We start from the raw sequence: 23,922 nt of genomic DNA, 5'->3' as shown, positions 1-23,922 counted from the left end.
GGACAGTGTCCCTGTCCACCCACGGTCTCTCAGCGCGAGAGTCAAATTCTCCATTCTGGGACGAGAGGTGACCGGCCCAGGAGGCGTGGGGACCCTCCGGGGTGGGTCAGGGGCTCACAGTCCCTCACCAGAGGGGAGGGGCAGGGGGCGGCGGTCCAGGCGGGAAGTCTGCGTGGATTTCCTCCAGTAGCTGTAATGTCCAGCAGGAAGCCCCAGGCGGGCGCCGGCCACGGCGTGTCCCTGCCCCTGGCCCTGTGACAGCGCTGTGTGTGTGGTCACTGGAGCCGGCCTCCTCCGGGCGGGTGGGGTGGGTTACGCCACGCTCAGGCTGTGCTGTCTGCACAGGACATCTTTATCACGCCCAGCAGCTTGTGCAAGGGCCCAACTTATCAGACAGCAGATCTGAAGGCAGGAGTTCCTTCCTCCCTGTGCTGAGAGGGTAACCTGACTCAATGAGGAAGTGTGTGTGTGCATGCGTGTGTGTGTGTGTGTGTGTGTGTGTGTGTGTGTATGCTGGATCTTGAACTCATGGCCTAGGCATCAACTCAACATTTTTTTTTTTTGTTGATCGTGGGTCTTGAACTCTGGGCCTGGGCGCTGTCCCTCAGCTCTTCAGCTCAAGGCCAGTGCTCTACCACTTGAGCCACAGCACCACTTCTGGTTTTCTGGTGGTTCATTGGAGATAAGAGTCTCATGGACTTTTTACTGCTCAAGCTGGCTTTGAACCGCAATCCTTATCTCAGCCTTCTGAATAGCTAAGATGACAGGCGTGAGCCACGGGAGTCCGGAACCCTCAACTTTATCTTGCAAAAGGCTGCCACTCTATCACTTGAACCACAGCTCCACTTCTGACATCTTTTTTCCCAAAGAATCTCAGAGCCTTCTTCTTGGCCTGGCTTCAAACCTCCATCCTCAGATCTCAGCCTCCTGAGTAGCTGGGATGACAGGTGTGAGCCACCAGTGCCAGCAGCTCCATCTCCAGGACAAAGACAATATGGGAGCCACACAGTGGTAGGTTTTGTTTTTTTTTTAACTGTATATATATTTTTTGTTTATTTTTTGGTACTGGGTATCAAACTCAGGACATTGCACTTGCTAGGCAAGCGCTTTGCCACTGAGCTACATCCCAGCCCAACAGTGGTAGGAAAGCCTGAAATATATGGCTGATTAATTGCTGAGGATGGCATATATAGAACTTGACATTGGCAGAGCATTAACGGCTCACACCTGGAATCCCAATTACTCAGGGAGCTGAGATCTGAGACTCACGGATCAAAGCCAGCCCAGGCAAGAAAGCCCAGGAAGCACTTATCCTCAATTATCCAGCAAAAAGCTGGAAGTGGAACTGTAGCTCAAGAGGAAGAACACTAGCCTTGAGCAAAAGCAGCTCAGGGACAGCGCCCAGGCCATGGTTCAAGTCCTAGGACCGGCAAAATGAAAATAAATAAAACAGTAACAAACAAAAAACTAAAAAGGCTCTGGTGATAAGGACAACCTTATCACGCAGAGTCAGGGAAAAGACATCTGTACCAGAAACTGCACAGAGATCAAGTATGTTTCCAGTCACGCCGCAGACCCAAATAAGCTGTAAATTTCTTGGGTCATTTGTCCAGCAGGCAGAGCCCAAACTGTCTTTGCATGTCTCACCTGACACAACGTGTAGACTCCATTCACAGCTGGGAGTGTCCAGAGGGAGACACTTCAGGTCACAGCCTGTCTGAGCTGGAGTTCATCTATAAAGCACTTGGAAACACTGGACACTAAAGCACGGTCCGCTCCCCGTGCTGTGTCTGCATGGGCACAGTGCCCCCTGCTGGGCACAGCGTGGTCTGCAGCTCACCTTGCCATTCCCACAGGCAGCAGAGGTACTTGTTGCTCCCACGAAGCCTGGGGTTGGCAGTGCGGCTCAGAACCTGGCCAGTGAATCAGACGACGCTGGCCCCATGCGCAAGGCTGGGCACAGTCCCAAATAAAATAAAGACCAGGAAAAGCTCTGCTAATCCGGGAACCACGCCTGTGGAGCTGTTCCTGGTGATTCTGGGAACTGGGGGTCTTCTAACCAGTGTAACTCTTGGTATGAGGAACAAACTATAATTCAAACTTACCAATTATAATGATATCGTCATGAAGAGGAAAACTTACACAACAAAGAAAACACATAATGTTTTATTCTCTTGATAAATATAACTCCTGATATTAAGTGTCAAAATTACGAATGGCCTGACCTATGAATACCAGGGGATATTTTCATATATCCTCAGTAAGTGAAAAAAAATAGCATATATTAGTCTGGAAGTTTTAGGGACGGCCAAAAAAAGTGGGCTGGGAAGGTGGCTTAGTGGCAGAGTGCTGGTCTGGCATGCATGAGGCCCTGGGATCAATTCCTCAGCACCACATAAGCAGAAAAAGTCGGAAGTGATGCTATGACTCAAGTGGTAGAGCACTGGCCTTGAGCTGAAGAGCTGAGGGACAGCGCCCGGGCCCAGAGTTCAAGCCCCACAAACAACAGCAAAATTATAACAACAAGAACACTTTTTTTTTTTTGGATCTGGTCGTGGGCCTGAACTCTGGGCCCGGGCGCTGTCCCTCAGCTCTTCAGCTCAAGGCTAGTGCTCTACCGCTTGAGCCACAGCGCCACTTCTGGCTTTCTTTTCCTGCTTATGTGGTGCTGAGGAATCGAATCCAGGGCCTCATGCATGCAAGGCGAGCACTCTACCACTGAGCCACCTTCCCAGCCCCAAGAACACTACTATTATTAATACCTAAAAAAAAACCACACAAAGGCCCAGTACGGTGGGCTCACACCTGTAATCCTAATTAGGAGGTTGAGATCAGAGGATTATGGTTCAAAGCCAGCTGGGACAGAAAAGTCAATGAGACACTTATCTCCAATTAACCACCAAACAACCAGCTGTGAGGTGAGGCTCAAAGTGGTAAAGCACTAGCCTTGAGCAGAAAAGCTCAGGGAGAGCGCCCAGGCCCTGAGTTCAAGCCCTATGACCAACCAAAAACAACAAAAAAGAGCAATAGCCCCCCCCAAATATACAAGGAAACGCATATACAAATTTACAAGGAAATGCATGGTGGTGAACACCTGGAAACCTAGGTGTTTGAGAGGAAGAGGTTGGAGGATTGAAAATTTGAAGCCAGGGCTGGGAATGTGGAAAAGTTCATATCCAGCTTAAAAAAAATCCAAATAGCAAAAGCATTCCTATGTAACAAGAGTACTGCCATGGGCTGGGAAGGTGGCTCAGTGATAGAGCGCTTGCCATGCATGCATGAGGCCCTGAGTTCGATTCCTCAGCACCACATAAACAAAAAGAAAAAAAAAAAGCTGGAAGTGGAGCTGTGGCTCAAGTGGTAGAGCGCTCGCCTTGAGCTGAAGAGCTGAGGGACAGCGCCCAGGCCCAGAGTTCAAGCCCCAAGACTGACCAAAAAATAGTGCAGGAGATTTCACAATACCAGTCCTAAAATTACACAGCAGCCAGAGTAGCAAAAATACTATGGTATTGGCACAAAAACTGAGAAGAATAACAGAACCATGCTGAGGTCTGACATCTCCATTTGAAGCCAGCCCGGGCAGGAGTCTGTGAGACTCTTATCTCCAATAAACCACTAGAAAACTGGAAGTGGCGCTGTGGCTCAAAGTGGTAGAGAGCTTGCCTTGAACAAAAGAGCTCAGGGACAGCACCCAGGCCTTATTTAAGTTCAAGTCCCATGATTTACCAAACACACACACACACACACAACTTAGTTGGCTGTAAACTGGTTTTATTTACTTATTGTCCAGTTTTCTAGTGGCTTGTTGGAGTAAAGTCTCACAGACTTGATCCTCAGATCTCAGACTGCTGAGTAGCTGGGATGACAGGCGTGAGCCGCTGGTGAGGACAGCTTATTGGCAAGGAACCAAGTCAACTTTTCAACAGTTCTGGAAAAACTGGACATCGACCTTCGGAAGACTGACACCAGGCTTCTCTCACCCCATATAAAGATTAGCATCAGGGCTGGGGAGGCGGCTCAGCGGTACAGGGCTAGCATGCATGAGGGCCTGGGTTCGATTCCTCAGCACCACAAACAGAAAAAGCCAGACATGGCGCCGTGGCTCAAGTGGTAGAGTGCCAATTTTGAGCAAAAAGCAACTCAGGGACAGTGCCCAGGCCCCGAGTTCAAGCCCCAGGACTGGCACACACGCACACACACACGCGCACACACACGCGTGCACACACACGCGCGCGCGCACACGCGTGCACACACACGCACACGCGCGCGCGCACACACACACACGCACGCACGTGTGCACACACACGCGTGCACACACACACGCGTGCACACACACGTGCGCGTGCACACACACGCGCGCGTGCACACACACACGTGCACACACAGCTTCGGAGCTGAAGCTCTAAGTCCGCTAGAGGAGGATGTGGGAACGAACGTTGGACAGGTGGACTCTTCCACCTGTTGGACAGAGGACTCAGGCTTCCGGAGAACCGAGCGCGACCGCACCTCAGGAAGAGGCGCTGGGCGGGCCGCCGGCGGGCCGCGCGCGGGGCGGGGGCGGGGGGGCGCCCGCCAGGCCCGGGGGGGCCGGGGGCCCGGGGAGCGGGGGGCCGGGGAGCGGGGGACCCGGGGAGCGGGGGGGGCCCGGGGAGCGGGGGGCCGGGGAGCGGGGGACCCGGGGAGCGGGGGGCCAGGGGGGCCGGGGAGCGGGGGGGCCGGGGAGCGGGGGACCCGGGGAGCGGGGGGGCCCGGGGAGCGGGGGGCCGGGGAGCGGGGGACCCGGGGAGCGGGGGGCCAGGGGGGCCGGGGGAGCGGGGGGCCGGGGAGCGGGGGGCCCGGGGAGCGGGGGGCCCGGGGAGCGGGGGGCCCGGGGAGCGGGGGGCCCGGGGAGCGGGGGGCCAGGGGGGCCCGGGGAGCGGGGGGCCGGGGAGCGGGGGGCCCGGGGAGCCCGGGGAGCGGGGAGTGGGGGGCCGGGGGGCCGGGGAGCGGGGGGCCCAGGGGGCCGGGGAGCGGGGGGCCGGGGAGCGGGGGGCCCGGGGGGCCCGGGGAGCGGGGCCCGGGGGGCCGGGGAGCGGGGCTCGGGGCCCGGCTGGCCCGAGCCGCTCGTCTCCCACACGCGCCCTTTCCAACCCCGCAGCGCCGCGGCCCCGTCAGGCGCGGCCCCGTCAGGCGCGTCGCGGCCCCGTCAGGCGCGGCCCCGTCAGGCGCGTCGCGGCCCCGTCAGGCGCGGCCCCGTCAGGCGCGGCCCCGTCAGGCGCGGCCCCGTCAGGCGCGGCCCCGTCAGGCGCGGCCCCGTCAGGCGCGGCCCCGTCAGGCGCGGCCCCGTCAGGCGCGTCGCGGGCCCGTCAGGCGCGGCCCTGTCAGGCGCGTCGCGGGCCCGTCAGGCGCGGCCCCGTCAGGAGCGTCGCGGCCCCGTCAGGCGCGTCGCGGCCCCGTCAGGCGCGTCGCGGCCCCGTCGGGCGCGCCCGCGGCCGGTCGTCACCGGTCGCCAAGGAGACCGAGGGCCCGGCGGGCCTGTGACGTAAGAAAGGCGGCGCCGGAAAGGAAGTGCTCCCAGTGAGGCTCGGCCCCGCCCCCCGAGCCCGCTCCTGATTGGACAGACGGGCGCAAACCCTGGTGTCTGATTGGCTGGTGGTAGAACCCCCCCCCCTCCTGCCCGCCCCCACGGAAGTGAGCGAATCCGTCCCTACGGCGGCCGACTGCGGACAGAAAGCCTCGCTCCGGGCACAACCTCCGTCCGCCGGGCGTCCTTCAGGCGCCGCGTCCCGCGATGGCTCTGTGGCACCCGCGGCCTGGGCAGGTAAAGTCCTGAGCCAGGCGGGAGGCTCGGGGGACCGCGCGGCGGGAGGCAGCGCGCGCGGCGTGGGCCCTCGGCGGCCTTCGCGGGTTCCCGGAGGTCCGGCTAGCTCTCGGCGGGCGCGGCGGCCCAGGGTTCGAGTCTCGAGGTGGCCTGCATGGACGCAGTGCTGTTCCTACCAGTCCTGGGGCTGGCACTCCGGGCCGGGCGCTGCCCTGAGCCCGCCCCTCCCCACCCCACCCCGATCCCTCCCTCCCTCCCTCCCTCCCTCCCTCCCGCCCTCCCTCTCCCTCCCTCCCTCCCTTCCGCCCTCGCTCTCCCTCCCTCCCTCTCTCCCTCCCTCCCTCCCTCCCTCCCTTCCCTCCCCATCCCTCCCTCCCTCCCTCACCTTCCCTCCTTTGCTCTCTCCCTCCCTCACTCTCTCCCTCCCCCGCTCTCCCTCCCTCCCTCGCTCTCCCTCCCTCCCTCGCTCTCCCTCCCTCCCTCGCTCTCCCTCCCTCCCTCGCTCTCTCCCTCCCTCGCTCTCCCTCCCTCGCTCTCGCTCTCCCTCCCTCCCTCGCTCTCGCTCTCCCTCCCTCGCTCTCTCTCCCTCCCTCGCTCTCTCCCTCCCTCGCTCTCCCTCCCTCCCTCGCTCTCCCTCCCTCCCTCGCTCTCTCCCTCCCTCCCTCACTCTCTCCCTCCCCCGCTCTCCCTCCCTCCCTCGCTCTCCCTCCCTCCCTCGCTCTCTCCCTCCCTCGCTCTCCCCCTCCCTCGCTCTCTCCCTCCCTCGCTCTCTCTCCCCCTCCCTCACTCTCCCTCCCTCGCTCTCCCTCCCTCCCTCGCTCCCTCCCTCCCTCCCTCGCTCTCACTCTCCCTCCCTCGCTCTCCCTCCCTCGCTCTCGCTCTCCCTCCCTCGCTCTCCCTCCCTCCCTCCCTCCCTCGCTCTCCCTCCCTCGCTCTCCCTCCCTCCCTCCCTCCCTCCCTCCCTCCCTCGCTCTCCCTCCCTCGCTCTCCCTCCCTCGCTCTCCCTCGCTCTCCCTCCCTCGCTCTCCCTCCCTTGCTCTCTCTCTCCCTCCCTCTCTCTCCCTCCCTCCCTCGCTCTCTCCCCCCTCGCTCTCTCTCCCTCCCTCGCTCTCGCTCTCCCTCCCTCGCTCTCCCTCCCTCCCTCCCTCCCTCGCTCTCCCTCCCTCGCTCTCCCTCCCTCCCTCCCTCCCTCGCTCTCCCTCCCTCGCTCTCCCTCCCTTGCTCTCTCTCTCCCTCCCTCTCTCTCCCTCCCTCCCTCGCTCTCTCCCCCCTCGCTCTCTCTCCCTCCCTCACTCTCTGCCTCCCTCCCTCGCTCTCTCTCTCCCTCCCTCGCTCTCTCTCTGGTGCTTCATTGGGCTAAGATTTTCAATAATGTGAGGGTTTCTAGGCCAGGACAGTCTCACAAAAAGAAGCCATGCCAAACACAGAGCAGGTGGCAGGTTCGGGTCTGCTGATCGAGGCCTTCCCTTTCAGAGCCTGCAGGGCCTATTGATTCCCTGCAGATCTGCGAGGACCAGGATTGAGGTTGTGTGTCAGGGGGTTAGACTTGAGTCAGATCCTTCTCTCCACTTTCAGGATCTGTGACTCCAGGGTGGTGAGGGACACAGGGCAGCTCATATTAGTGGCAGTTGTATACACGGGGAACGAGTGTGGATACGATCAAACGAAAGAGGATGACAATGAGTAAAATGCAGTACATTTTCAGCAAATGGTTCCATGGGTTTCTGCTGGTTACCTAAGACCGGTACCCTTGAAAAACAACCACAACTGTGGCAGAAAGGAGACAATGCACCGCAGCCAAAGCTGAGTGTTACAAAGATAAACATCAATGCCGAGTCAGGAACGGAGGTGTCCTCATGCTCATAGCAAGGACGGCACGTGAGAAGGCTTGACACTCCTCAGTGAATACAGTGAGCCAAGAGAAAAACAAAGGCATCTGTACAGGTGCATGGTAAGACCCAGTACACTTCTGATGCAGCTAGGGGGTGGTGGCTGATGCCTGTAATCCTAGCTTATCAGAAGGCCCAGATGTGAGGATTGTGGTCCAAAGCAGGCCAGAGCAGAATAGTTCTTAAAACTCTGCTCATCCATTATCTAGCAAAAGGTGGAAATGGACGTGTGTCTCAACCACCATCATTGGATGAAAAGAGCAAGCAAGAGCACAAGGCCTAGAGATTAAGGCCCAATAATGTATATCTATCTGTCTGTCTATCTTAGCCAGGAGCCAGTGGTTCACTCCTGTAATCTCAGCTACTCAGGAGGATGGGATCTGAGGAATGCAGTTCAAAGCCAGCCCAGGCAGGAAAGTCCATGAGACTGGTACCTCCCAATGAACCCCCAGAGAACCAGAAGTGGAGCTGAGGCTCAAAGGTGTAGAGCACTTGCTTAAAACTCAGGGACAGAGCTCAGACCCTGAGTTCAAGCCCCACAACCAAAAAAAAAAAAAAAAAAAAATTCTGTATCAGAGTTTTTACTATATTTTGGGATTTTAATTATTTTTCTCTAAAAACTTCAATCAATGTAAAAATGCTAAAATGTTAATTCAAACATATTAAAAGAATATCAAAATAAAATAGTGTGTAGTTCGCCAGCATATGGATGCTGTACTGAACACAATAGAAATGCAGTATGCCACTACTGCTTGCCCAGGTTTGCCAATGTGAGATTGTACACGCCACACCATTGGCTGATGGAATGGAAGGCGACCAATCCCAGCACTGTGTTCTGTATCCTTGGTGCTCATTGGCTCAGGGGCAATAGCGGCAGTCTGTGTGCCCTCAGGCACTGTGCCTGTTTGTTCAGCATCTCTCCTTGTTCACATCGACGTCTGATCGCTGTGCATGGTGTTGCCGTGCAGTGTTGTGTTTCTGTGAAATTTTTGGGAAAGTTTGAGTTTATTTCAACCCTACAATGCCACCCAAAGTTCTGAGCCTTCTAAGGCTTCTGGCAGGGATCCCAAGCACCAGAGGAAGACGCTCACCTCCAAAGCAAAGGTGGAACTTCTCCACCTGCTAAGGGGAGGCTGTAGGCTGCCAGGAGGGAATCAACAAATCTGCTGTTCACTACATAAAGAAAGACGAGAGCGGCAGCGATGACTTTTAACAAGACTGCGAAGAGGGCGGTCGCTTCCCGCAGTAAGGCCCCTGTGGAGACAGAGCCTGCATTGGGCCTGTGAATAAATGACTGCAGGAGAAGGTCTCCCTGGATACCAGCACCGTCCGACGAAGGCCAAGAAGCTTTATGAAAGTTTTGCGGAAAACACGGATGAAGAGATGAAGATGAAGATGAGGATGATTGAGGACGAAGATGCAGAAGCAGGATGGGCGAGTGCTTCTCCCACCAGACCAACCGCGCTCAGTGCCGGCTGGGGCTGGGGCTACAAATTGCAGACAGTTGGGACTCAAAAGCGTTTCTGCGTGGAGAAGCTGCCTCTGTGGATAAAGCTGGAGTGGAGGGGTTCGTGAACGACACGTTCAAATCCATTATTGGGGAAGAGAGCCATAAGCCTGAACACGCTTTTAACATCGGTGAGACAGGCTTATTTTGGAAATGAATGCCGTCTCATACTTTTATTATGAAGGATAAAGCCAAAGCCCCTGGTTTTAAGGCCCCAAATGATTGAGCAGTTCTGATTGTATGAGGGAATGCTGTGGGCTTTATAAGTAAAAAACAAAACAAAAAACAACCAAGAATCCCAAGGGTCCTAAGGGAAAGAAAAGGACTGCGTTTCCTGTGCACTGGACGCACAACCCCACAGCCGTGATCATGAAACTCCTCACAGCTGATCGGTTCTGCCAGTGCTTCATCCCGAGGTTACCCTGTATCTGGCAGAGAGAAACCTCAAGTTCAGAGTTCAAAGCTGGAGGCCATACTGTTGCTGTGGCCAGATAAGAGTTCTTGCTCCTTCAGCCCCTGGATCAAGGCATTATTCATGCTTTTTTTTCCCCCCCCAGTCCTTGGGCTTGAACTCAGGCTGGGCGCTGTCCCTGAGCTGCTTTTGCTCAAGGCTAGCACTCTTTGAGTTGAGCCACTTCTGGCTTTTTCTGTGTCTGTGGTACTGAGAAATTGAACCCAGGGCCTCATGCATGCTAGGCAAGCGCTCTACCACTAAGCCACATTTCCAGCCTGCTGTTCACATGTGTTGAAACACCCTGTAAAACCTGGTTGAAGCTATGGCCTTGGATGAAAACATCTCACCAGAAGTGTGCTGACAGTGTTGAGTCGGGTCTTGTGAATATTCAGACCATCGAGGAGATGAAGGCTGCCACAGCAGATGCCAGCTGGGAAAGCATGTGGCCAGAATTGGTCCACAGCCACCCAGGATTCGCTCCTGACACAGTCCACACTCTGCGCAGCTCAGGCCGTGAGGCCGGCAGGATGACTGGGCAGAGGCCGTTTCAGTGACCTGATCAAGGCCCACCCACAACCACTGTCAGAGATGGAGGAGTCAGCCAGTGCACTCAAGGATGAGCAACCGCATGAAGGAGAGGTGGAGCAGAGGAGGAGGCTGGCCTAGCACTCGATCGTCTCCCAGCCAAGGTCAGAATGGCCAAAGAGGAGGAGGCTGGCCTAGCACTCGATCGTCTCCCAGCCAAGGTCAGAATGGCCAAAGAGGAGGAGGCTGGCCTAGCACTCGATCGTCTCCCAGCCAAGGTCAGAATGGCCAAAGAGGAGGAGGCTGGCCTAGCACTCGATCGTCTCCCAGCCAAGGTCAGAATGGCCAAAGAGGAGGAGGCCGGCCTAGCACTCGATCGTCTCCCAGCCAAGGTCAGAATGGCCAAAGAGGAGGAGGCCGGCCTAGCACTCGATCGTCTCACAGCCAAGGTCAGAATGGCCAAAGAACTTCAGTGAGCGGCTGAAGAACGGGACCCTCAGATGCTTTGCTTGTTGCACTTTGCAAATACAATTGAGTGGCGTGTCGGTTTATCAAAACCTCCTCACTCGGAAGAAAAAGCATCACCAGCAGCTCCCCGTAACTGTGTTCATCACTCAAAGGGATCATTTACAGCTACACCTTGAGTGGAAGTAGAAGGTATGGCCCAGAGTGAGTACTGCACTGCCTGATGCAGTGGAGCCTGTGGAAGAGCGGCAGTGCTCTGCTTGGCTGTGCATTCATTCATCTCTTCTGCAGCACGTTCATCGCCATCAGCGTTGCACAGGTATGTAATTCGTGATCTTCATCCTTCACTTTGTAGTATACCTCACTGGTGGGGATTTTATATGTTGTTACAATTACATAGGTTTAAGAATGGCATTGGTGGCTCACGTCTGTAATCCTAGCTACTCAGGAGACAGATCTGAGGATCACGGTTCAAAGCCAGCCCGGACACAAAGTCCATGAGACTCTTATCTCCAATAAACCACTAGAAAACCAAAGTGGCGCTATGGTTCAAGTGGTAGAGCTGAAGAGTGCAGGGATAGTGCCCAGACTCAGAGTTCAAGCCCCACGCCTGACAAAAAAAAAGGGGGGGGGGCTGGGAAGGTTGCTCAGTGGTAGAGCGCTTGCCTTGCATGCTTGAGGCCCTGGGTTCGATTCCTCAGTACCACATAAGCAAAAAAGAAAAAAGCTGGAAGTGGCGCTGTGGCTCAAGTGGTAGAGCGCTAGCCTTGAGCTGAAGAGCTGAGGGACAGCGCCCAGGCCCAGAGTTCAGGGCCCATGACCAGACCCAAAAAAAAAAAAAAAAAAAAAAAGAGTCTCTGGAGGCTGGGAAGGTGGCTCAGTGGTAGAGCGCTTGCCTTGCATGCACGAGGCCCTGGGTTCGATTCCTCAGCACCACATAAGCAAAAAAGAAAAAAGCTGGAAGTGGCGCTGTGGCTCAAGTGGTAGAGCACTAGCCTTGGGCCAATGAGCTGAGGGACAGTGCCCAGGCCCAGTGTTCAGGCCCCACAACTGGACCCCCCCCCCAAAAAAAAGTGTTTAAGAGCATATGAAGTGTTTATAAGAGCGTGGGAAACATTAATAAGAGAGTGGGAAAGGTTTAGAGGAGGGTGGGAAGGGTTTATAAAGCCTTAAACATATATAAGTAAAGCAAATATAACACTGCTACTTGGCGGGTTTCCACCCCTCACAGGGGTCTCTGGAACGTTACTCCTGCCATAGGTGAGGGAGCACTGTGGTGCATTTTCCAGCCCCAGATGCCTCACACCACAGCCCTTAGATCCCAGCCCGCAGGGTAGCTAGGATTGCAGAGTATGAGCCACATTCCACACCAAGTTGCCCTTTCCAGTGAGTTCTTTCGTGTCTGTGCAAATACAGAAACAAGAGCAGGCTTTCCCCCAGGGCATTCTAAGCTAACTCTTTCTAGTGTGAGTTCTTTCCTGCTTGCGAAGGTGACAGATTGGGAAAACATGTGTGTGCGATGGCTGATGTCTTGGAAGGGTATTCAAGGAAAGGCTTTCCCCTGTTGCTTCCATCCACAGGGTTTTTGTGCTCTGTGGGTTGTTTTCACGTGGGTGAAGGTGGCCGGACACAAGAAGGCTTTCCCATGGCGTGCATGGGCAATGGGTCTCATCCTCCGTGACTTTCTTCATGTGTGTGAAGGCTCACCCACAGTGCTCACAGGAACACTGATTCTCTTCTGGATGTGGGGTTTTAGGGTTCGGGCAGGTGGAGCCTTCCTGTAGGAGAACAGTGTTCCAGGGCTCCCACACGGAGGGGTTCGCGAGTGTGTTTCTTCATGCCTCACTACACTGTCTGTCGCCACATCGGAAGGCTGGTGTGCCGCTCCGCACACTTGGGAATGAGTGTGTAGCGAGGGCCCAGCTGCCCGTGCGGCTTCCCAGTTTTCCCCCAGGAGGAATTTTCTTCACCTTACAGTCTGGAATTTGCTTGAAAGGTTTCTCTACATTATCCACCTTTCTCAGGCTCCCGGGGTCTCTCAGCAATGAGATGCATTTCAAAGGCCATATTGGGAATAGCTCTGGATGAGCTCTGGTTTGCGCATGGTGAGCATTACTCAATGTGCATGATAGTATTTTGCACAATCCCAGCAGATTCACATGAGCTATCTCATACAATTTTGCTCTTATCATTTTTCAAAAAGAATAAAGTAGATTGCACCTTTATTAGAAAGTTTGGAAGAGTCGGGCACTGGTGGCTCACGCCTGTCATACTAGCTACTCAGGCTTAGAGCTGAGGATTGCAGTTCAAAGCCAGCCTGGGCAGGAACATCTGTGAAACTCTTACCTCCAGTTAACCACCAGAAAACTGGAAGTAGCACTGTGGCTCAAGTGATAGAGCGTTGGCCTTGAACTGAAGAGCTGAGGGACAGCACCCAGGCCCAGAATTCAAGCCCCACAACTGACCAAAAACAAAACAAACTCCAGATCCCTTCACAGAGCTGTGTACACTGAGATCAGAAAGATGACATACGAGGCTCCTCCAGCAGTGACCGAATCGTGTATACCACGGGACAGTCCCGAGGACAGCACGGTCATGTGCTCCACTCTGCACATTTTCAGATTTCTAGTGGGATCACTGTCAAAGCTTCGCATACACTGTCACCATAGAATTGTACCTGTATTGGTGATGACAGATTTCTCCCCTCTAGGTCAATTTGCACAGTTCTGGAGAGGTTCTGAGCAGCTACACTGTGCTCAGGTGAATGTGGTTGCTTCTAATTACAATTCACTTTTTATGGTTGAGCATTTACTGGTATGTTTCATCTTCACATCCTCACAGATATATATGATTCAATCCTGTTCACATCAATTGATTATCACTCTCATCTCCTCTTCAATGTGGGAGAAGCTGACTTCCAAAACAGATCCTAGGAAGGCACCAGTGACATCTGTCACCCTACCTACGCAGGGGGCTGACAGCTGATGATCAGGGTTAGAAGCCAGCAAGGGTCACAAAGACCATGAGATTTGTATATCCAACTGACCACCAAAAAGCCAGAAATCTGGCTGTGGCTCAAGTCACACACTACTAGTCTAGAGGGGGAAAAAAAATCACACAAAAGTGCCAAACCTCAAAGTTTGAGCCATGACCAGAACCATTAAAAAAAATCATTGAGATTATGAGAGCACAAAAACATACTTCTTTCCTTGCGTGTTCTCTCTCATGTGAAATCTGCCCCACGTCCCTCAACAAGGGTGTCGTCCACTATTTGGGGGCATCTGACCCGTTGTCTTCTGGGCACAACATTTTTGGGTGAGGAATTTCCCTTGTCAGAATGGGTTTCTCTCATGTCATCCCTCTGTGTTGGTGGGTGAACCATGACTAGATTGGGAGCTTGTGTGAACTCTGTTTTCCTGAGGTTCAACTCAGCCTTGGTCAGTTTTGTTCCTGGAAGGATGTCCGCTGGTCTGGAGAGGATGTCTTGTGTGGCTGTGCTTTCTGCATGTGGCTGTGACTGCAAAAGCTTCAGATGAGGTGGAAGTGCCTGTGAGCTCTCATTGGTGGTGCTGCGCTCCTCCCTCCTGCCTCGCCAGCCCACAGGTCCCTGACTATTGACACATCACCACTGTCTGTTCACATCACTGCTCATCTGGGTATAAAAGAGGGCACGGGCATGCTGGCTTAACAGACAAAATATGCCGGGCGGTGGCTCACGCCTGTCATCCTAGCTACTCAGGACGCTGAGATCTGAGCATCATGGTTCAAAGCCAGCCTGGGCAGGAAAGTCCATGAGACTTTTCTCTCCAGTTAACCACCAGAACACCGGAAGTGGCGCTACGGATCAAAGTGGTAGAGTACCAGCCTTGAGCTGAAGAGCTGAGGGACAGCCTCCAGGCCCAGAGTTCAAGCCCCACGACCAGAAAAAGAAATCCAGAAGTGGCACTGTGGCTCAAGTGGTAGAGCGTCCCGGGCCCTGAGTGATGGACAAAGCTGCCTCTCTCTGACTTGAATAGGACTCAAGCTTCTCTCAGGGTGGAGACAAGGCTCAGGCCAAGGGGCAGGGGCAGGGGCAGGCAAGCAGTCGCTGCCGCTGGCTTTCCAGAGAGGGCACCTGCTTCTTCCTGCCCGCCTGTGCTCCACTGCTCTTCTTCTTGGAGTCTGCATCCCGGTGTGCTCAGGGAATCCCAGCCTCTGTTCCTCGGGGATAACCCGTGACCTCGATCAAGGAGGGCTCCTGGGATCAGGCCTCCTACTATAAACAGGAGGGGCCTGCTGTTGGCACAGGCTGGAGGAATGTGGGCAAGGCAATCCAGCGGTTGGTCTTTATGGACAAGGCTTTTTAAATTTTTATATCTGCCAGTTTCAACAAAGGAAATAATGCCTGCAAACAAAGCAATACAACTCCTCGGTGCTAGAGAACCAAGACATGGTTCACCCTCATTCCATGAGGGAACCAGAGCGGCTTCTCTGTGGCGAGCGTGCTCGCGTTGCCGGGTTTCCGCAGCAAGCAGCCGCCCTCGGCTCAGGGATGGCCTGCGCTGGGTTCCTTCGTGTCTTAGACGGGCACAGGAGAAATGACTCTCCACCTGCTCTCAGCGCTGCGGGCGCTGCGCGCACGTCAACGGCCGCTGGAAGTCAAGGCTTCTCACGTTAGGATCCCGGGGGATCGCGGGCAATCCATGGCTTCTTGAATGTGAGATCTTTCCAGAGCTGAAGACGACTGAAGCCACAGACGGCTTCTGGCACTGCCTAGAGACGGGTTCTCTCCGGTGTCAGCTTTCTGAAGATTACCTGAACCAGGTAAATCCTTCCCACAAGCCCCCCACGCAGAGGGTGTCTCTCCAGTGTGGGTTCTGTGAGGGGCGTGGGGACATCAAGCGCTTCCCCGCCGGACGGGGGTGTCTTCCCGCCCTGTCACCCACTGGGGTGCGGGGCGGCTCCCGTGAGCCCCCCCCCGCCGGGTAACCTGTGGTCAGAGCTGCTCAGGCTTCCCCGCACGGAACACGTTCCTAGCCATCTTCGGGGGTTTTCCGGGCGTCCCACGCTGCTGACGGGCGCAGGGCTCACGGAGACGGAGTTTACCGGAGCAAATGCAGGCCTCCCACAGGGCTCCCACGCGTGAGGTTTGGTCGGTGGTGGGGCGCCGCCCCTCGGATCCCTCAGCTCCTGCGCGCCTTCCACCTGAGCCGGCGCCACTCCCGCACTCCCGCAGATCAGAGTCTCGCGGCCTTTCCTGCCCGGGCTGGCTTTGAACCGCGGTCTTCAGATCTCGGCGCCGGCTCGCGATTCCTTCCACGTACCGGGGGATCGGCGCTTTCCACAGCGCCACACACGGTACGGCCTCCCCCGAGGGCGGCCCCGCTGCCAGGCCGGGAGGGAGCAGCTTCCGGCGCCCGCGCCCCGCGCCCCCCGCCCGGCTCCCGGTGCGGACCGGCTGCGGGTGGGCCGCTCGCTGCTCACGTCGCAGCGCTCTCCCGCGTCCTAGAACGTGGGAATACGGCGGGGCACAGCTGACGTCACAAAGCTACCAAAGCGATCTCCCCGGGCTCGCCTCGTGATTGGACAGTGCCTGCAGGCGAGGGCCAGCCTCTGATTGGGTGATGATGCGAAGCCCCACCTCCGAGGTGTGATTGATAGCAAGGGTGTCCAGTACCTGGCTGAAGGATGCGCGCTGAGCCGAGTCCAGGGCCCGCCCTTCTCAGCTCCGGTTCCGGCCCAGGGAGAAAGCGCTCCTCGGCGTAGCCGCCCAGTCTTGGCCTCCCTCTCCCCGGTGGTGGGGTTGGGACTATTTTTCTTTTCTTTTTTCATTATTTCTTCATACTGTGCAACTCTCTAGAGCAGATCCTTTCTGACGTTAAAAACACAGGAAATGTTCCTGCCGGTCCAGCTTCTCACTCAGTGGACCTGGCAATGCTGCTTAATCCTCCCCAAACTGGGAGACAAGACTGTTCAGAAAACAACAGATTCAGTGGCCCTTGGGCTTGAACTCTGGGCCTGGGCGCTGTCCCTCAGCTCTTCAGCTCAAGGCGAGCGCTCTACCACCTGAGCCACAGCACCACTTCACGCTTTTTTCTTTTTGCTTACGTGGTGCTGAGGAATGGAACCCAGGGCCTCAGGCATGCAAGGCAAGCGCTCTGCCACTGAGCCACCTTCCCAGCCCTTGGCCCTAACTTTTTGACAAGGAATAATTTCAGTGTAGAGTTAAAGTAGGGAGAAAAAAAAAAACTTCGGACTCTCCAGGAAAAGGAAGCTGGAGAATCTGCCCCCCCCCCCCCCCCCCCCGCAGACTCTGTTGCAGGCTCTCCATCCAACCAATCAGGTGCAGGGTCACATTGCTGTCAATCCATCCGGCCCGCCCATCGGCTGTTCCCGCGCGCGCGGGGAGTCGAGCGGTGGGCGGGTCCCTCCCGGGCGGGTCCCTCCCGGCCGCCGCCCTGCTGGCCCAGTGTTTGCCGTGGAAAGAGCGGGAAGGGGGCTGTGGGGGTGGCGCGGTGGGAACCACGAGTCCGGTCCGGCGCGGAGATGGTGAGTGCGGGGCGTCTCTGGAGCCTGCGGCCTGGACGCGGTGGGCGCTGCTCTGTCCTTGCCGCCCGCGTCCGCGTCCTGCGGGTGAGGCCTGGAGTCCGCAGCCCGGGCCGGCCTGGCCGGGCAGCCCGCGGCCCCTGCGCCCCGCGGCCCCTGCGTCCCCCCCCGCGGCCCCTGCGCCCCCCCCCGCGGCCCCTGCGTCCCCCCCCCGCGGCCCCTGCGCCCCCCCATGCGGCCCCTGCGGCCCGCGGCCCCTGCGCCCCACGGCCCCTGCGCCCCCCCCCCCCCGCGGCCCCTGCGCCCCGCGGCCCCTGCGCCCCCCCCCGCAACCCCTGCGCCCCCCCCCGCGGCCCCTGCGCCCCCCCCGCAACCCCTGCGCCCCGCAGCTCCTGCGCCCCCCCCACGACCCCTGCGACCCCTGCGCCCCCCCCCGCGGCCCCTGCGCCCCCCCCCGCGGCCCCTGCGTCCCCCCCCCGCGGCCCCTGCGTCCCCCCCCCCCGCGGCCCCTGCGCCCCCCCCCGCGGCCCCTGCGCCCCCCGCGGGCCCTGCGCCCCCCGCGGCCCCTGCGCCCCCCCCCCCCCGCAACCCCTGCACCCCCCCCCGCAACCCCTGCGCCCCCTCCCGCAGCCCCTGCGCCCCCCGCAGCCCCTGCGCCCCGCGGCCCCTGCGCCCCCCCACCGCAACCCCTGCGCCCCCCCCCGCAACCCCTGCGCCCCCCCCCGCGGCCCCTGCGGCCCCTGCGCCCCCCCCGCAACCCCTGCGCCCCCCCCGCAACCCCTGCGCCCCCCCCCCCCCGCGGCCCCTGCGCCCCCCGCAGCCCCTGCGCCCCGCGGCCTCTGCGCCGGCGGGTCGGCCCTGAGGAGACCTCGGGTGTTTCTTGGGGTGCGGGCGGGCGCAGCGGGGCCCACTGTCCTCAGCGAGGCCAGGTTTGCGGGAAGACTTCCGGGGTCACCGTCCACGGCCTGCCCCCTCAGCCGGGGCCGCTCCGTGCAGCTGCCAGGGAACCCCGGAACTCGCCCGCGTCCCCCAATGCCGGACTCCTGGGGGCCACGTTCTGACAGTTTGTGTTTATCAGGAGGTAGGGGGCTGTTGTCTTCCCTGACACAGCTTTTGCCGTCTTCAGAATGTTCTAGATTATATATTTTTAAATTTATTTTTGTCGGTGGTGGGGCTTGAACTCTGGGCCCGGGTGCTGTCCCTCAGCTCTTCAGCTCAAGGCTAGCGCTCTACCTCTTGAGCCACAGCGCCACTTCTGGTTTTCTGGTGGATTATTCGAGATAAGAGTCTCACAGCCTTTCCTGCCTGGGCTGGTTTTGAACCGTGATCCTCAGATCTCAGCCTCCTGAGTAGCCAGGATGACAGGCGTGAGCCACTGGTGCCTGGCTTTGGCCCACATTGATTCACTCATTTGTTACATGGCATCTGGGCTGTTTGCATAACTTCGCATTATTGTGAATAATGCAGCAATGGATGTCCTGTTGGTTGTAATGCGCTGGGTGGATGCCCAAGAGTGCTATGGCTGGATCAGGGGACTTCGATGCTTAATTTTTTTTTTGGAATCTCCAATCTGTTTAGAATGGTTGGGTTAGTTTACATCCTCACCAACACGTAATAGGGCTCCTTTTCCCCACCGTGTCCCTGCCAGCATTTGCTTTTGTTTCAGTTCTCAATGCTAGCCGATCATACGGGGGTGGAATGGAATCCTAGTGCATTGGTATTTCACAGACTACAAACATCAAACATGTAGGCAATACGAGTTTCCCCAAAACATAATTTTTCAATAATCAAGAAATATTGAAGTGTGTGAAAGGTCAAAGAATTCAAAAGACTAATTTATTAAGGGTTCCATTGTGTCAAGTAGAATACAAGAGCTGAATAAATCAATAAAACCGCATCAGAGAGAGCCAGTGATGGCCTATTTCAAGCATAGGATACTTGTCACACTTTGAAGATGAAGCTGGTGATATACTCAGGTAATTCTACACCAATATAAGAAATCATGAATACAGTGTTCCTACACAACCCCTATGAAGTGATCAAATGACCAAACTTACAGATTTTGTCCATTGAGGGACTGGAAATACTGACAAAAGGCATAGGAAGCTGATATTGTGACATGATCTCAGAATGTTTCCCAAAGTCTCATATTTCCCAGGTAAACATTTAGCTTCAGAAGCTTAGTTTAAAAGTACCCAGACCAGGGCTGGGAAGGTGGCTCAGTGGTAGAGCAATTGCCTTGCATAAGGTATGAGGCCCTAGGTTCGATTCCTCAGCACCACATAAGCAGAAAAAAAAGCTGGAAGTGGTGCTGTGGCTCAGGTGGTAGAGCTCTAGCCTTGAGCTGAAGAGCTGAGGGACAGCGCCCAGGCCCAGAGTTCAGGCCCCACGACCGGACCTCCCCCCACCCCCAAAAAAGTGCCCAGACCAGTTGCTCCCAGTTGCTGTCTTAGCTACTCAGGAGTCTGAGATCTAAGGATGACAGTTTAAAGCCAGCCTGGGCAGGAAAGGCTGTGAGATGTTTATTTCTAATTAACTACCAATAAGCCAGAAGTGGCACTGTGGCTCAAGTGGTAGAGTGCCAGTAAAAGCTCAAGGACAGTGCCCAGGTCCTGAATTCAAGCCCCAGGACTAGCAACAAAACAAAGCCCCAAAACATTTCCAAAGCAGCGTCAGATTGGCTATTTTAGAGCCTGAGCCTGTGGAAGGATAGGCGTATGATGACTGGCACGGAGTGAATGTTTGTGGGACTCACCATCATGTGACTCTCTCCTGATCTACATCTCTGTCTCAAGTACGGTGACTTTTCCTCTTATTAATGTATCTGGGATGTTTTAGGAGCCAGTAACCATTAAAGATGTGGCCCTAAACTTCACCATGGAAGAGTGGGCTCTGTTGGACGCTTCCCAAAGGAAACTCTATGGAAATGTGACTTCAGAAATGTACAGGAACTTGGCCTCTATAGGTAAACATGGCATCATTTATTTCCTCATTTATTCTGAGAACTGCTTTCTTGCTTACCTGTGCTTTTGCATGAGTGGAATATGGCAAAGGCATAGATAGGGTAGTTGTAAACATGTGGCATGATCTCATTGCACTACAAAGGAATCTAGTTTGGTTTTTTGTGTTTTTTCCCCCCCTGAAATGTGGAAGGGATCAATGATTTCTCTATATCTGTATTTTAGAAATAAAAGAAGAAGAAAGTACTGAAGGTGGCTACAGAAATCGCAAGAGAATTGTAAGGTAACTTAGACCAACAACAAAATGAAATGTACATCAGATACCATGGAGTAATAGTAAATTTCCGAATGAAGTAAACAGTACAAACTGTCTGCTACAAATAGAATTAATCCAGGAATTCCTTTGAAACAATACAAGTTGAGCATCCAACTTAGAAAAATTAAAATCTGAAATACTACCCAAATTGTGAACTTATATAGCAGTATTATGGCACAAGATGCCCCAATTTTTCCTTTTTCCTTTTTGTGTCCTGGAGCTTGGGAGTTGGGCACTGTTCATCTTTTGTACACAAAGCTAGCATGCTGTCATTTAAGCCTCAGCTCTACGTCCAGCTTTTTCATGGTTATTGGAGATAAGGGACTTGTACTTTGCTATTTGTGCTGGCTTGGAACTGCTATCCTCAAGACTCAGCATCTGAGTTGCTAGGATGACAATTTTGAGCCACTAGCCGCCATCCTTTTATTCATTTTCCAAATACACTTTGTGTGTGTGTGTGTGTGTGTGTGTGTCCGGTCGTGAGGCCTGAACTCTGGGCCTGGGCGCTGTCCCTCAGCTCTTCAGCTCAAGGCTAGCGCGCTACCACTTGAGCCACAGCGCCACTTCCGGCTTTTTTCTTTTTGCTTATGTGTTGCTGAGGAATCAAACCCAGGGCCTCAGGCATGCAAGGTGAGCACTCTACCACTGAGCCACCTTCCCAGCCCTCCAGATACACTTATATCTTCAAGTAGTTGTACAAAGGAGTTGCCGTTCAACAATGCAGATTATGTATACAGTGCATCTTGAACAAGATGCCCTTTTCAATGGGTAATCAAATGTTACCAGACATTGTCAAGCATTTGTTATCAGGCATTTAGGAAAGGTCAATGAAGGCTGTATATGGACTAGGAGCTATTCCTCTATACTTAATCTCCTATGGCATCAATCCCCAGCATCTACTATAAATTCCTAGTAACTGTATTTGAGTTGTTCACCTGTGCACCAGGAGCTTATGCCACTAGTCCAGCTACTCTGGGGGCTGTGATCTAAGGATCACAGAGGAAATCCCGGAGAGTCTTATCTCCATTTAATCACCAAAAAGGCTTAAGTGTACAGGGTGGAATTTGAGCAAAACAAAGTTAAGGAACAGCATCCAGCCCCTGAGCATCAGAAAAGGAAGAAGAAAAAAAATGAACACTGTTGGTCGAAATAACCTGTCTTCAAGCTGTGTGTATTTTCAGGTTCTGCATGCTGCACAACTTTTTGTTTGTTCTCTTGATATATCCTGGAGGGGATTCGAAGGGACAATTAGTAAATCATCAATAACATTGTGGTAATCTTTTTTTAAATTCTTTCCAGAACTGCCAAGGTAGAGAAACTTTGTGAAGAGACAGGAGATATTCCTTGTGGAGAATCCTTCCAGCAGGTCTCTGATTGTTCTGTGAACAGGAGCCTTCTTCCTGGAATAACATCATCTAATAAGCATGCCTTTGAAGAAAGCATGCAAAGACGTTCACCCACAAATGATCCCTGCCAAGTTCACACTGGACACAAAGCCTCTGAGAACCCAAAAGATGGAGATTTGTGTCCTAAGTCTAAGGGATGTCGCAATCCCTCCAGGAAGTTGCAGGGCCGTGAAATCACAGAAAGAAATCGCATCATCAAGAAGCCCTATCGATGTGAGCAATGTAGTAAAGCTTATGCCTCCTCTAGTGGCCTTCTGTATCATCAAACATTTCACACCGGTGTGAAATCCTACAGATGTGAGCAATGTGGCAAAGCATTCCCTTGTTCCAATGCCCTTCGGATTCATGAAAGAACTCACACTGGAGAGAAACCTTATGTGTGCAAGCAGTGTGGCAGGACCTTCACTACTTACGGAAACCTGCAAGGCCATACAAGAACTCACACTGGAGAGAAACCTTATGTGTGCAAGCAGTGTGAGAGAGCCTTTGCCTTTCTCGTTTCCCTTCGAGGACATGAAAGAACTCACAGTGGAGAGAATCCTTTTAGGTGTGAGCAGTGTGGGAAAGCCTTCTGTTCCCTCTCTTACCTTCAGCAGCACAGAAGACTCCACACAGGCGAGAAGCCCTATGCATGTAAGCAATGTGAGAAAGTCTTCACTTTTCCCAATTCCCTTCGAAAGCATAAAAAAATTCACACCAAAGAGCCCCCTTATACATGTAAGCAGTGTGGGAAGACGTTCGCTACTTCGGCAAGCTTGCGAAGTCATAAAGGAACTCACATCCAAGGGAAGCCTTACGTGTGTGGGCAATGCGAGAGAGCCTTCGCCTTTGTCAGTGGCCTTCAGCAACACAAGAGGACTCACAGTGAAGAGAGAGTCTCTCGGTGCAAGCGCTGTGAGAAATCCTTCTCTTCTCCTTACTACCTTCAAGAGCATGAGAGAATACACACAAAAGAGAGGCCCTATGCGTGTAAGCGCTGTGAGAAAGCCTTCACTTTCTCTAGCTCCCTTCGAAGACATGAAAGAACTCACACTGCACAGTGACCCTATGTGTGTGTGCGATTTGGGTAGTAGTCAGGAATTCTTGTGTGTTTTGAACCCATGAAAGAACCCACACTGTATGGATGAAAGGAGAACATGAGAAAGTGTTTTCTTGGTCCAGTGCCATTCAGATCCATGAAAGAATCTACGCCGGAGACAGACCCCGTGGATGTGAGCAATGTGGGAAAGCATTCACTCGGTCTGTTGTCCTTGGAAACCATGGAAGAGTACACATCAGATAGAAACTGTCTTTGTATTGTCCATGTGTGAATGCCTCCAGTCACTAGTTTTCTTCAGATGCATGGATTAGCTCATATTAAAGAGAAGTTCCATGCCTCTAAGCAATGTGGACAAGCATTCACGCGACTCAGTGCCCTGTGAATCCATGAACTCGTGGAGAGGGCCACTTCGTCAATCTGATGTCCTTCCGTGGAAAACTCACGCTAGAGAGAAGCCCTTCTCACGTAAACAATGAGAAAACCTTTGCATTCTCTTCCAAACACATGCAAGAATTCACAAGAAACCATATCGATGTAAGCACTATGAGAAGGTCTTCTGTTACCCCTCTTCCCCTATACACCATAAACGCACCTGCAGAGACACCCTAAGGATGTAAGCAATGAGGGGAAGCATTAAACAAAGACCTGTTTTTCTGAGCACTTGCTCTCTATCAAAAGTATCTTGGCCTCTTGAAAGTAAAGAAATAAAGGATCTGTTTTTCCCCTGAGGTCTTAATAAACTTGCAAACAAAATGTAAGCCTGGGTCCTTCATTATACTTTGTGGTTAATTTCATGATTAAGATACAACTTACTTAGCATGGTAAATGAAGTATTCTTGAAATAATGATGTCTGAGATAGATGATTAAAAAGTGAAGGTACTGGGAAGGTGGCTCAGTGGTAGAGTGCTTGCCTTGCACACATTAGGCCCTGGGTTTGATTCCTCAGTACCACATAAACAGAACAAGCCAGAAGTGGCATTATGGCTCTAGTGGTAGAGTGCTAGCCCAGGCCCCACAACCGACCAAAAAAAAGCA

At 54.5% G+C, this 23,922-nt stretch overlaps 1 protein-coding gene across 3 annotated transcripts; it reads left to right on the top strand.

The window, feature by feature from the left end:
* Window positions 1–5,726: 5,726 nt before the first annotated feature.
* On the top strand, window positions 5,727–23,631 carry LOC122100903 (zinc finger protein 20-like). Of its 3 annotated transcripts, none has more exons than XM_042671304.1 (4): window positions 5,727–5,800; window positions 20,004–20,130; window positions 20,351–20,408; window positions 21,741–23,631. In XM_042671304.1, the coding sequence occupies exons 1-4, from the start codon at window positions 5,771–5,773 to the stop codon at window positions 22,888–22,890; spliced, it is 1,365 nt and encodes a 454-aa protein (XP_042527238.1). In that variant the 5' UTR covers window positions 5,727–5,770; the 3' UTR covers window positions 22,891–23,631. The 3 variants fall into 3 exon arrangements, with proteins under 3 accessions (XP_042527238.1, XP_042527239.1, XP_042527240.1); XM_042671305.1 differs by lacking the exon at window positions 5,727–5,800 and adding an exon at window positions 14,917–15,443; XM_042671306.1 differs by lacking the exon at window positions 5,727–5,800 and adding an exon at window positions 18,617–19,141.
* Window positions 23,632–23,922: the final 291 nt, after the last annotated feature.

The sequence above is a fragment of the Dipodomys spectabilis genome, unplaced genomic scaffold, assembly GCF_019054845.1.
Source record: "Dipodomys spectabilis isolate Male_0828 unplaced genomic scaffold, ASM1905484v1 ptg000609l, whole genome shotgun sequence".
Classification (NCBI taxonomy): domain Eukaryota; kingdom Metazoa; phylum Chordata; class Mammalia; order Rodentia; family Heteromyidae; genus Dipodomys; species Dipodomys spectabilis.
Note: the sequence above shows the minus strand (reverse complement) of the source record. Positions and strands in the feature narration are given on the sequence as shown.

Bases quoted from the DNA above. Each gene is read 5' to 3' on its own strand.
- LOC122100903 (XM_042671304.1), top strand. From the start codon at position 5,771: ATGGCTCTGTGGCACCCGCGGCCTGGGCAG. The intron at 20,131-20,350 runs GTAAACATGGCA...TCTGTATTTTAG, and splicing joins CAGGAACTTGGCCTCTATAG to AAATAAAAGAAGAAGAAAGT. The intron at 20,409-21,740 runs GTAACTTAGACC...AATTCTTTCCAG, and splicing joins AATCGCAAGAGAATTGTAAG to AACTGCCAAGGTAGAGAAAC.